Below are 14,676 nucleotides of genomic sequence, written 5' to 3'. Positions count from 1 at the left end.
AAGGGACTGAGCTGAATACAGCACCTCAGACTGAGGAAGTCTTTCGGATGAGGGACGAAACGTTTCTACATTTTTTTGCTTTGTTTTGTTTTTTGTTTTTTTTTTAATGTCCAGCGGACCAGATTGAAGTTTTTTGGATTTTTCTACCTGGATTATTGAGCATGCATCAGAATATTCTACTTAAATTTCTCTTTCAGAGTCTAACAATCTTCCTTACTAAATCATTCTTCTCCAATCTGAGCAGCCAGCTATCAGTGTTTATTTGGAATAAAAAGTATCCATGAATTGCCAGGAATATCATGCATCTGCCTCACAGTCTTGCAGGCATGTCACTTCCTAATGTCATGCAGTTAATATTAGAGCTATATTATTCTGGTTAAGAAAGGCTACTCCTCCTCCCAGTTGGGTGTCTTTGGAGAGGGCCTCAATTAGATCCAGTTCCCCCTCTGCATTACTTTGCTCTCAGTTGCCTTTCAAACAGCTAAAATCAACCTACACTTCTAACCCAATTGTGATCTGGACAGTCAAGATCTGGAATCAGTTCAAGAGGGCATTTGACTCTTCAGAGTTACTGTTTGTGGCACCTGTGTCAAATAATCATATGTTTGCTCCCTCAGTAGCTGATACAGCTTTTGATGCCTGGGACTTGAATGGATTGCATTCACTGTGTGATCTCTATGTTGATGATACATTTGCCTATTTTGAGCAGCTAGTAGAAATTGAATATTCACAAGTCACAGTTTTTCAGATATCTGCAACTAAGGCATTTTGTGAGGTCTCACTCTGATTGTTTTCCTTTGTACCCCTCTAAACATTTTGTAGTTAAGATTTTGGTGTGAAGGTCTGACACAAAGGGAGCTTGCAACAAGGTTGCTCAGTTCATACCATGAGACCAGCTTGGACTCTCTTAAACTGAAATGGGAAATGGACTTGGAAGAATTCATATCAGCCTCAATCTGGCAAAAGATCTTTAAGAACATTTACTCATCCTCAATCTGTCTGAGACACGCTGTAATTCAATTCAAGGAGGTGCACCGTCGTCTGCATTGGTCCAAAGATAACCTGTCCGAGATTAAAACCTACCTGGATCCTGCATGTAGTCATTGTAAACAAACTCCAGCTATGTTCTTACACACATTCTGGACTTGTCCAAAACTGCAGACCTATTGGAAATCTATTTTTGATACCTCCTCTGGGATATGGGGAAAAACTGTGCACCCATCATCATTCATTTAATTGTTTGGGGTGGTCCCTGTGGATTTATCCTTGAGCAAATACAAAAGGGATGTGATTGCTTTTGGCTCCCTTCTAGCCAGGACTTATTTTATGCAGAAGTCATGTATCGTCCATCCATCCATTATCTTTATCCACTTATTCCATTTTGGGTCATGGGGGTCGCTGGTGCCCATGTCCAGCAATCACTGTGCGAGGGACGGGGTACACCCTGGACAGGTCGCAAGTCCATCACAGGGCCACATAGAGACAAACGAGACAAACAACCATTCACTCTCTCACTCACACCTAGGGACAATTTAGAGTTACCAATCAGCCTAACATGCATGTTTTTGGTCTGTGGGAGGAAACCGGAGTACCAGGAGAAAACTCACGCATGCACGGAGAGAACATGCAAACTCCACCCAGAAAGGCCCCTGGACCGGGGTTTGAACCAAGGGCCTGCTCGCTGAGAGGCAGCAGCTCTACCAGTTGCGCCACCGTGCTGCCCGTCATGTATCATATTAATCTGGGGGAGAAAAAAAAAAGATATACTCTGAAAGGTTCAGATTAGAGATTTTGGGACACTTGGCAGCCCTTTATGTCTTATGTGGAAAACATGTCAATGTCTGTTTAAGACGTTCATGTCTGTGTGGCTGATCCAGTGTGGGAGGGGTGGAGTGGGAGGGGATTTTGTTGTATGTCTCCCCCCTCATTTTTTGTGTGTGTGTGTTCTAAAAAACAAACAAAAAAATCAATAAAAAGATTTTGATTAAAAAATAAAATAAAATAAACCAAAATTTAGTAAAACAAAGTCTTAAGGTATCTAAAAGCTATACTGGCAAAACAGTAGGTACCTGGTAAAATGAAGAAATACTACATAAAAGCTAAAATTAGCAAAGTCAATTTAAGCTAATTCATTGCTAAAAGCTAAAAAAAATAAATGGTAAAACAGCAGCTAAAATCTAACAATTTGTCAAGTAAGCTGAAGTAGACTACAGAGCACAACATTTTTAGGGATGTAACGTGCTTTCATTTGATGAGGAAAAAATATAAATTGTAAATAAAATGGATAGGTAAAATAGCTGACAGTATGCTGAAGTAGTTATTGTTTTAAAAACTGTGGAAGAAACTATAAACAAGTAAACATTAGTGTGAACATTGAGTCAAATAATAGTAATAATAATAATAATTATTATTATTATTATAAACTTTTGAAATACTGGACAGCTGTTTTTTAATTTTTTTTAAAAAATAAATAAAATTGCTGGCTCCACAGTTAAAAAATGTGAAGAGATGAGGAATAATTTAAGATTTTTGCACATTGTAGAGAAAAGGTTCAGTGACACGCAGCACAGTGCTGCAAAAGGCTGCACTGGAAGGTGAAAACGTAAAGCAACACAGATACCATCTTCTCTGTTCTATTAAGAAAAATCCAAAGACAACCCAGACATGGATGAAGTTCAAACAGGGTCTCTGTAACAAAAAACTTGCCCAAGCTCTGCAAAGTAAAAACACATCAAAGTCATCACAGGGTTTTCTCACTGATTTCAAGTTAACCGGTGTGTGTCTCTGTTAAACAGTGCAGCAGGTGCTGCATCCTCCAACACAACCGTGTTCAGCACAATCAGTGTCATAATGAGGGTTATTATATGATCGAGCTGGAAATTGCTCACATCCATTTCCATGTCCGTGCTAAATAGAGTAATGATTGTCATCAGCCTGTTTAAATCTACTCTATTTCTCACTGAATCTTTATGCACCGCAGTAGAAATAAACCTAACCTTTTATGAGTGTTTATGACTTAAAGTATGTCAGCAATTAGTTTTTATATTTATGATGGCTTCTCATTAGGTTGTAATATTTATCAAGCACTGCTGATTTTTCAAAGGCATTCACACTTTGCTAAGCTAGTTTTTTTGTTTTGTTTGTTTGTTTGTTTTATCATTGACTGTGACTTTTATTGGCTCATTTTGCAGACAACAAACACGTGGATTGCAGACTGGACAGCGCTTTTGCGCACCCTGGTGGTAGCAAAGTGCAACTGCAATAACAACAATGGTTGCTCCAATTCTGCATAGAAAGATGCAAATTAGCATAAATGTGTTACATAATAACACACGGGAGTGTATAAATAACTTCATATGAGAAATGTTAGAACCTGTGACAAGATTCAACTCTTGTGTTGTTTTAGTTCACAGCGAGGGAGCTCCCACAAGCACAAACACCTGCTTGCACGGGCACTGGGACACACTCTGCTGGCTTGTATGCTTGGGTTGTAGAAAGCCCTGACACCATTCATTAATCACTATGTTGGGTTTTGATGCCACTGCAGGAATGAAAATGCTGCTCTGACTTTAATAGATATACTTTACTGCCCTCATCAGCTTCAGCAAAGTTCAGAGCTGCAGGAAGTTAACACTCAGCCAAGAGGAAGAGCGCTCGTTTGCTGAAACTAGAGCAGCTTTTGCAGGATTTGTACGCTTTGGACAACATTTTATGATTAGAAGCATGAGGTTTTGGAACTTGTAGTTAGATTAAGACATTGTTGTTGACTTATGATGCAGTAGTAGGGTATAAATAAATATATCCCAAACATTAATATACCTTATTTCTTTGGATTAACAGCTGGTTTTATGGTTTGAAATAAACCGAGTGTTGTGAACTTGTGCTTAACATTATTAATGCACAAATTCAAGAACAAGCAGCATCAAATTATTATCAAACTACAAAATAAAGAGTTTTATCTTCACGTAACTCTCGTTGATGAAAGACCCACTGGGACATGAGCAGCTTTAAGAGTGAAGGCTGAGGCTCTGTTTCGAATTGTGTTTATTATAAACAAGATTAATAAAACTTTCAAGTTTCACTCTAATATAAAACATTACAAAACGGTCTTAATTTTGACTATATGTTTTTTGATCAATATGAAATAAGAAATGTTTGCAAAATATCCAAATACGTCTTTTTGTTCTCTTTCCGTATTGTTTTCCATCCTTCAGTCAATTGTGGCTTGGTGTAATCACTGCAGGCCACTATTTGATGACGACAGTCCAATTCACATCTCTGTAATTTTTCATTCAACCTTTATTTAAACAGCTAAATCCCATTGAGCCTCGAGGACTCGTTTACAAGAGAGACCTGATTTCAACAAAGAATGATGAAAACAATGGACAACAGTGATAACAATAGACAGTTATAAAAAAGTATACAGATTTTAGTTTTTTCCTCCTCTGTAATTGCTCCTTAATATTTGCATGTCATTAGACATTCAGTGCATTGGACCAGATTTGCCAGAAAATGTTGGAACCTTCTCTTTAATCAAAGACTATAGGGGTTTGAGTGAAAAGCATACAAGAAGTGAATGTGTGGAGTTAAAATGTGAAATTCATTCTTAATGCACAATTCAAATTAGACCTACACTGTCTGTTGTTATAGACCAGAGGTCTGCAACCTTTCTGATCAAACGAGCCATTTCTTCCTCTTTGCACACTAAATAAAATATCTATGGAGCCGCAAAACCTGATCAAACTGTGATTGTCAACTGGTGGCTCATGGGCCACTTCAAGCCTTTTGGATGGGGGCTTTTCCAGCCAGTAGGTGTAGAATTATGAAACTATCAAATTATTAATATCTATTGATTTTTTGTTTGTTTGTTTTAGGGCAAAAGACTGGATTTATGTAAAGAAGAAAAACATATATATATATTTACCAATTAAAAAAAAAATCAAACACAAGCAGGCTTATGTGGGTCTTCTTTTTAATTGTGAAAACAATTCATAAAGTATCCTATTATGAAGTAATACAGCATAAAGTTATAAGCATGTTGGACATGTAATTTAATTTAAAAATGAAAATAAAAACTTCCATTGACTTTGACATTGTTTTTTTCTTTTTTATTGTTAAAGTTGACTCACCATATTTCTTCTCAGCAACCTGCCCTAAAGGTATTCCCCCAAAAAAACCATTTGGTGGATTTGAGAAAAAGATCATACCATTAGACTGGAAACGAGCTAAAAGAAGTGGCTAACAAAGTGCTAGCATTATGTAGTCAACAAGTTTTACTCCTTGTGTTAGTACTACCATTCACATGTTGGCAAAAGTAAAACAAAAAAAGTAAAACAATGATTGCTTAGCAACAGTACTCATACCAAGCCATTTACTTTGGAAGTAAACATCAAGTATTTGAAGGAAAATATATTTGGACACACTCACCAACTGTTCAAAGTGTCCTCTCTAAAGAAAATTAAAGATTTCCTTTTTGTTGAACCTATTTGGCCAACAGTTCCTGCTCATATTCCCCGCTTCATAACAGCAGCTAACGCCTGCACCTGTAACCGTTCTGGTGTTTGAAGCTGTGAGCTGCTCTCTCACTGCTGTTCAGCAGCTTTATCCTCTGATGCGAGCTCACTGGCTCGAGCCCGTTTCAGGGTTTGCTCAGCAGTCACGGTACGATGCATGGTGCTTTTCGAAGAGTCAGGTAGCCTGTGACAACATCTGTGGGGAGGAGACGGATGTAGGAGAACTCCTCAGAGGAGGCGAACCGCAGCTTGGTCTGTGGATCGGTGTAGTGTGCCTTACAAAATACAAATGATAACATTCACATTTTGCTCGGAGCAAGAACTGAATGATTTTTTTACTGACTTTGTTCAACTCACAGGGAGTCCAGAGATGTCTGAGTATTTCTTTGCTGGCTTTAAGGATGGAGGAGCATCAATGCTGTAGTCTGTGAACAGAGAAATGTCATAAATTGAAGCAATAATTAGATATGCGGGGCATGACATAAATGACACCACAAAGAACAACAAAGACTTAAAAAGCCTATATACTGCAATCCATTGCTTATACAAAATAAAATAAAACAACAACAAACAAAAAACCTCACAGTTAGGGTCATTTAGCTTCCAAGGTAAAGTCCGCTCCAAAGCCAGGATTTGTTTGAGATTCTTCCACGTTCGATTCTTTTTGCCTGCTGCTGCTCCACCGATCCCTGAATGCTGCCCAGAAGAACGGAGAAAATAAAAAGGAGTGGACGGTGAGCGACCAGCTCCAACAAGAGGTAAATGTAAATTCAGGAGGACATTGACTCTCACCATAAACATGCAGTCTTTGAATGGTGGAGGCTTTGTCATGGACTCTGAGGACATTGGACCAACGTCTGCTGAACCAACAATCTTCATCTCTGCCACCGTTTCCACTGTTGTTACCTGAGGACGAGCATAGAAAACACTTAAAACTACAGATAAACGTTTTGCATGTGATGGATATTTGAATAATGTATATATGTACTTATAGCTAATCATACCTGTCCAAATAAGAGATAAAAGTCACACAAAGTACTAATCTGTATTTAATAACATGTATAAAAACCTAAAACTTTAAATGATAAATGTACTGTATTTATATAGCGCCTTTCTATCTGATCAAGATACTCAAAGCACTTTACAACACAATCTGTGCCCTCATTTACCCATTCATACAGCACTCTAGTTTCTTTACAAAGACTAATCAGTGCTTTATTCACATTCATACACCGATGGGACACACATCGGAGACAATGAAGGGTTCAGTCAGTGTTTTGTTCAGGGCCACTTTGACATGTGACTGCTGGTGGAATTGAACCCCCAACTCTCACATTGGAGGGCAATTGTTCTAACCACTCAGCCACAGCATCAGGTGGTATTGTAGTTGATATGTACACACAGTTGTCATAATGATGTCTAAAAGATTTGGGTTACTGTATTTTGCTTAAAAAAACATGCATGTTAGTCTGCCTTCAGGCTCAGGCCTCCCTTGGAAAAGAGCTCTGTGATCTCAATGGGATTTGCCTGGTTAAACAAATAAAGGTTAATAATAAATAACAGCTGTTACCGTAAATATATATACATATATATAAGTGGAATAAATAATTATACATGGTTTCCACTGCAGTGTTTCGGTGTGAGACGGTTTGTTTTACCTGTGTTATAATGTTTGTTGGTATCGCTGTCGGCGGGACTTTCTTCTTCTTGCTGCCGCCGCCGCTGCTGCTCCCGGCGGCCTGCGGAGCGCCTGAAGCCGCGGGACTCCCAGGACGTTTCTTCACCCGGAGAAGGGCAGCGCTGCCGGCGACGGGTGGCTGTGTCCGCACGGTTATAGGGATTTGAGATGCCATTAAAATGAATTTCGCATCCAAAAAACCGTAAAAGACGTTACATATAGCTACTTCTCGTGACACTAGCTAGCGTGCTAAATGTAAACAGTCTATAACCCGGATGTAAAATAAAAAAGAAAGACTTCCGGTAAAATGCGTCATACGTCAAACGCGGGGGGAGAGGGTAATACTTAATTCGTTTAAAAAATAATGCAATAAAAATGTCGTGTATACCATTTAAAACTGAAAAAAGTAGTGTGTGTTGATAAAGCAAATATAATAACATACAGTGGACTTATTGTTATCCATGTCAAACATTAACCTTTATTTAACCAGGCAAATCCCACTGAGATCACAGATCTCTAGAAAAATCTAAAAAAAGTTAAGTCAGGTCCTCTAGACGGGTTCAAAAAACAAATAAACAAAAAAATTGTAAAAGCGTTTTGTCTTTCATCCGAAAGACTGAATCTTTTTGTTTGTTTCTACAATTTTTTTGTTTGTTTGTTTGTTTGTTTTAACCTGTCCAGAAGGCCTGACTTAAAGATGCTCACAGTTTATTTCAGCGGTACAGTCCACAAAGTTAGGGGAATCCGACAATGTTCAAGAATTTGTCCTGTTTCTCCTCTATCTCTGTTTTATTATTATTGTTTTTTATTCAGGTCTCTCTTGTAAATGAGTCTCAATGGGATTAACCTGTATAAATAAAGGTTGAATGAATGAATGTTTTCTGTGTTGTATTCATAACCAGTCGCTCTGCTCCACGCAGCTGAATTGATAGTTTAGGTTATAATTTTATCTTACAAATGGATTTTTGAAACAGTAAATCTCCACTGTTGTTGGACACAGCGAACTTCAAACTCCACTCCATCCAGGTGTTGCGTCAAAGTAAGTATCCCCGTTAAAATGTGTGCCACCTTGTCTCGGGAGAGCGCACCAAGCTGGAAAAATCCCATTAATACCCATCAACTACAACCAAGTAAACCTCAAATAGTTAAACGTTTTTATTTGTTGTGTGGGCGTTGTTAGTTTAATGTGTTGTGAGTGTTCGTTTATTGTATGCTGACGTCAGCTGGAAAACTAAAAACACTTGTTTTTATTTTATTTTAAATCGCCTAAAGTTAAGTCTGGACATGAAAAACACCATCTCACCGCAATTACTATAAACAGTTGTCTATAATATTCTTGTAAACTACTTTTTTTAGAAGCACAGGCATGCATCATAAAAACAGATCCCCAGATCATAGGTGACAATAGAAATTGACATTGCACAGACACACAATCTGTTTTTATTACATCCTCTTCAATAAGCAAAGTGTTTTTAACACTAGTTTAGAGAGTATGTCACTGCCAGAATATGGACCCCCTTTCCCTCAACAAGGCTAAGAATTTTTCTTCATCAAGATTTTTAACATATCCCCCTGACCATGATTTGTTACCTTTTTTAATTTTGGAGGTGAACAAAGATTCTGGCAAGCACAATCTGTCCTTACTCCTCCAAAATGAATAGAAGCTAAATAACAAAACTGAGAAATAGTCCCCAAAAGTCTGTTTACATTTCATTAAATTTCATTTAAAGAGCCCAAATAGTATGAAAAACGCAGAAAACAAAAATAGAAGAGCAAATGAAGTAATTAAGTATACACTTTTACTTTAGTTTAGCTAAAGCACAAATAAAACACAAAATCTTTATATGCACTTAATGCACAAGAAAGTTGGATTTGGCGTACAGTAGTCCTGAAATGATTTTTTTTTTTAATGAACTCATGCTGCCACCATGTGTTTGTGTGGAGTTTTACACATTGAGAAATAAACTGGCAATCACTCTGAATATAACTTTCATTTACTTCTCACTAAACGTAAACCTTTCCAGACAGATCACAGCAACAACTGTTTAGTGACCTTTCTGATGAAGTAAAATAAAAAATGTGTGTGTTTTTAATTATTTTTAGGGGTTCTTTATCTAAAATGTCAATCAAATAAAACAAGATGTTCAGAGTTCTGCAGAACAACAATATAAATGTACTGATATGGCTGATTTTGAACATAGTCTGAACGTCTGAACTTGCTCCACCCATTCATCCATCCATTATCTTTACCCGCTTCTTCCTTTTCGGGTCGCGGGGTCACTGGTGCCCATATCCATCCGTGTGCGAGAGGTAGGGGACACCCTGGACACAGGTCTCCAGTCCATCATAGAGACAAATAAGACAAACAACCATTCACTCTCTCACTCACACCTAGAGACAATTTAGAGTTACCAATCAGCCTAACATGCATGTTTTTAGTCAGTGGGAGGAAACCCACACATGCATGAAGAGAACACGCAAACTCCACCCAGAAAGGTCCCTGGCCAGGATTCGGTCCAATGACCTTCTCGCTGAGAGGCAACAGCTCTACCAACTGATCCACCGTGCCGCCCTGAACTTGCTCATGAAGTTAATAAAATGTTACATCCATAACACTGAAATTGGTTTATGAAGATGTATCATTTCAAAACCAGCATAAGTGGCTTGATAAGTTCTAAATATGTCTTTAAAAACAGTTCGTTTAGAGACGCTGCAAAGTCATAAGTCTGCAGATCATTTTTAGGTAAATGTAAACAAAATAATCTCCCCTTGCCAGATTAATGTATGTGCATCAATAGGAGTTGATTTACAGGCCAGCATGATAATTATGCTTAAACAGATTAAGCAATATAATCCAAGCAGAGACAGTTCAGACCTCATAAAGGTCAATTAATTGTTAACTTTATAATCAAATCAAAAAATACTTTGTACAATAATAAATATATATATTATAATTAAATAATGATCCAGCAGCATCTGTTTGTGACCCATGTCACATTACCAACAATTGTTTCAAAAGTTTGTTATTGAATTGAATTGTTATTGGTTGAAATCATTCTCTTTGTGACGTTGGAGCAACCTGAACACTTTCTTTTGCCTGACACGTGAAAGCATTGAGAATTAAAGTGCGTCAGAACGTTTACAAAACTGCTCAGGTAAAAATAAATCAATGCACATGTTGTCAGTCTGCAGGCATGGCCTCTGGTTATCCTCTGGTACATTCAAGCTAAATGGCATGCCTTGGGAGGAACATGTTTTTTTCTGTTGTCATCCTGTCACTGGTTTTCACACAAACACCTTTGAGGGTGAGCACCTCTAGCTAATCTACCCGCCTGTACCGGCCCACTTGGGAAGAACCTGTCAGCGTTTGGTGAACCAAAACATACAAACTTCATGACTTCCAAACTGCTCTCTGAGCTGCTGAGGCCACCTTAATTGAACTTTTGGATGGCAGCATGCTTCTATATATACTGTATGTTAAAGGGTATCTGTCTCACGCAGAGGAGCATTACTGCTGCTCTTGTTTCCTCGACTGAAACGCTGCTCTCACAGGAGGGGATGCTGATTCAGAGGAAGCTCACTTTAAATGTCTCGTTCATTTTGTCAGCACTGGCACATTACTGCTGTCACTTATATGAATAAAGTATATCCAGAGACTTTGCTTAAGCTCATTCGGAAATATACATTCATATTTTAAGGGTAGCGTTAAGAGCAAGTGACTCTGACGGGAATGAGCCTTTTCAACTTTATCCAAATATATATATATATATATATATATATATATATATATATATATATATATATATATATTGGCTATATGTATAAATATTTTGTGTATATCTTAGATCCTTGTATACCGTTTTTTTATATATTATATTTTTATACAATTTTGTTCCACCTCATGTACCACATGTGATGTGAATGACAATAAAGTCACCTTGAACCTTGAACCTTGAAATAAACTACATCACTGAAAAGATGTTGCAATCATAATTTTAAAAAGTTTTTTGGTTGTTGCTCTTGTCGCTTTCAGATCCGTTTTAAAATATATCCCAGATTTGCACACGTATACACACACACACACAAAAACTTTTCTTTGTGAAGTTTATTTGAGTTACATGTAAATTTAAACATATGCTGCCAGAATGGTTCAGAGCACATGGTGTGAATCAGCTGGTGGAGTTTTTAATGGACGACGAGTTGTGAACATCTGAACGTCAGCCTGGAGCAAACACCATCGATCCGTGTCAGCAGGTCATTGACTTGTGCTGGATAGGTGTTAATGTTTGTAATGGAAATAGCTAGGTCTCACTGTGTATGTGTGTGTATATGCGTGTGTGTTGGGGGGGGGGCAACCGATTCCCTTGTGTTAGTAGGAGTTTGCATTAATTTGAATAGGTGCCATGACACAGGCAAATTTAACACGTCGAACAAAAACGTTTCTGGAACAGTTCTGGTTCAGCAAGCAGAAAAATTAGAGTGATCATCACAAATAAAGCTATTTTTAATTTTCTGTGTGTGTGTGTAATAATTTACTAAGTGGCCCTGTTCTTTATCTTCCTATTTGTGATTAAAGTCAAAGTTGTTTTTATTCCCAAACCTGTCTCCTTAAACAAAGGTATAGTTCAGATCTTTAAAAGTGTGGTTTGTGAAAACCTTATGAACAGTAATTATCTTACCTGCTGTAGGTAGCCCTTTGAACAACCACATTTGGAAGATAAAAGGTTTATTTAGGAAGAACTGACAAGCTAACAGCTAATTCAAGCTAGACCAAACACTAAAGAAATTAATGTTTTCTTGAAAAAGCCTCCACCTCCAACTTTTTATTGCATTTTCTGCAATGCCACTTTAGAAACCTCAACAACGCCACCGACTTTACATTACACGGTTATTCTGGCAGAAATAAGATATTCTTGATGGAAGTGCCCGAGGCTGCACTGAAAGTGTTGCTGTATGGACTGGTTTCTGGTTTTGCACACCCGTGTTACAAAGTTGCAGGGTCAACACCCCAAAATTTTATCTAAGAAACTAACATAACTAACATTAAAATGCAGATGATAAATTTAATCAAAATAGTCCTGAGCACAGGAAACAAACTAACACTGAATTTAAGCAGAGTGACAACATGTTTACTTGTGTTATCCCAGTTTTCTTGTTTGTATCTGTGCATGAAAATGAAAATAACAATAAATAAATATTTTATGTAGTAATGTTTAACATTTATACTAATTTAATAATCATTATTTAACAATATGTGGTACAATTTAAGCAACAAATGTAATCATAATTGCATTTTTGTTTCTGTTTTAAGAAAAATAAATAGTGATGCATTTTAAAGTATTTTTAATATCATAATAATCTGAACCTATGGTCTTTTTATTCAATGTTGTCAGACTAACACTGGCCATACTAACTGACAAGAATCTAAAGGGTTCTAAATATATTTGCATGAACTACTGTATTTTTCGGACTATAAGGCGCAATGCCAATGAACGGGTCTGTTTTCATACATAAGGCACACTGGATTATAAAACTCACTGTTGATTTTTAAGAAAATTAAAGGATTTTAAGTGCACCTTATAGTCTGAAAAATACGGTACTAGAAATATTTGATTCTGATGTTATTAGAAGAAAACAATGGAGCAGTTTGTTTTTGCTCCACTCAGACACCTGTTAGCTTGTTCTTCTGGTCAGAATTAAACTCAGTATCTTCAAACTTACATTGTTCAAATAGCCATCTACAACAGGTAAGATACTAATTGTTTGGAACCTTTACACTACAATTTAATAGATCTGAACAATTTCTTCAGTCTTAATAAACCAAATTGGTTCTTTTTCCCCTACTGAAGATTAGCACAATTTCCATCATCACTTTAAAGCCTACTGTATTTATCATGTGCAGTTTAAAAGATACAGTCATAAACAACAAAAACACCAAGTGTGGGCATTAATTTGCAAATGTGTGACTAATACAAGGTGGCAAACTTGTTAGCACAGCACCTAAATAAGCTGCATGCACATCAGATATTTATTCTCTCTCTGTGCCACATCTGGCATCCTGAATATATTCAGCAGGACCTGACCTAGAAGAGCAGCCGTATTGCCTCTCACATCCCATAAAGTCAAAGCAGAGCGTTGTCTGTCTGTGCAGGTAACAGCGTGGAGTCGTAAAAATGAAACATACCTCCTCTGTGACTTTATTAAGCCCAACAGGAATTTAGCTGTGACGCCGAGACAAACCAATTTGGCAGTGCAGCCCGACGAATGTGGACTAAAGCCATCCTATATTGGTCTCCATGAATTTTTCAGGAAGCTGCACCTGGGACTGCATTGCCAATAAGGAGCAAACTTTACCATCTGAGTGAATGAGTCAGTAAATTGGCAACATTAGAAGAAAATGAAGTCACTGACTCAGGAAGATAGCTCTGCCTTGCACCAGCACAAGTCTAAGCATTCCCAAGTGGGTCTCTTATTCTGGTAATAAATTGTGACAAAAAAGGTTACGCCTGCAGTCAAGAGATCTGAGCGCTCCCCTGATGGAGCAGGTAATAGTGAGCAATAGCATTGATATCTTATAGCTTTTCTTGTAATTTTACCGTTTATCACAAACCACTGTGCTTTTCTGTCAGGTGGAACAAAAAGAAGCCAATTGCCTTGTTATTAGTATTACTTCTGATTACAATTCAGTTTTTATCCTCTATTTGTGGCCATAAATGACAAACCTCTGGCTGAGTTTGAGTTCATTTGGGATTGATGGTTTGCTTACAAGTAGGAGGTCATAAAAGTCATCATGCTTGAGATCTACCACAGCTTCCCACTTTCTTTAGCCATTCTTTGTGCTTTATTTGTACAAAACCCAGCGTTAAAGTATACTAAAATGAAACTGAACCACAGGTCGAACACAAAGATCTGAATACAACTGTAAAAATTTGGTTTGAGTTTAGAAGATGGTTTGAGACGGTAAATCTGACACATTTATTTTTCACGTTTAATAGTTCAGATTCACAACTTTAACAAAATACCAATATGGAAAACAAAAATGTCAGGTGCACTGTTTGCATTGCTCACCAAATAAAAAAAAAGAAGAGATTTTTTACGTAAAACAGAATAAAAGCTTGAGTTTTACACATCTCTCTGTGTGTTGCTTGTTTTACTGATGACTGAAGTTTTTCTGTTTTAATCAGAATTAATGTTTGTTTGAAACAAAAGGAAAAATAGGCATTAAAGAAATCACAAAAAACCTATTGGGCAATAATAAAGACCACACGATGAAGCAGAACGACTTGTATAATGTTGTAAATTGTATGTGTGAAAAATTTTATTGTTTATTTTTGTTTCTCAAAGTGGAGGTATTTTGTGTCTTTGAACGGGAACATGCAAGTCATGACTACTCTGCTAAACAATATTTTTAAAATTGTCTTAACTATATATATATATATGTATGTATGTATATATATATATATATATATATATATATATATATAT

The 14,676-nt window shown here is 37.1% G+C and overlaps 1 protein-coding gene across 1 annotated transcript; it reads right to left on the bottom strand.

Annotated features, from left to right (window-relative positions):
* Nucleotides 1–5,086: 5,086 nt before the first annotated feature.
* Nucleotides 5,087–7,476, bottom strand: ino80c (INO80 complex subunit C). The gene is made up of 5 exons (XM_037676321.1): nucleotides 7,172–7,476; nucleotides 6,306–6,419; nucleotides 6,098–6,209; nucleotides 5,871–5,938; nucleotides 5,087–5,788 (listed from the first exon to the last, which is right to left on the bottom strand). Exons 1-5 carry the CDS (start codon nucleotides 7,364–7,366, stop codon nucleotides 5,657–5,659), a joined length of 621 nt encoding a protein of 206 aa, XP_037532249.1. The 5' UTR covers nucleotides 7,367–7,476; the 3' UTR covers nucleotides 5,087–5,656.
* Nucleotides 7,477–14,676: the final 7,200 nt, after the last annotated feature.

This window comes from Nematolebias whitei, chromosome 5 (genome assembly GCF_014905685.2).
Source record: "Nematolebias whitei isolate Nwh7 chromosome 5, NemWhi1, whole genome shotgun sequence".
Lineage (NCBI taxonomy): Eukaryota > Metazoa > Chordata > Actinopteri > Cyprinodontiformes > Rivulidae > Nematolebias > Nematolebias whitei.
This window is presented reverse-complemented; position numbering and strand designations above follow the sequence as displayed.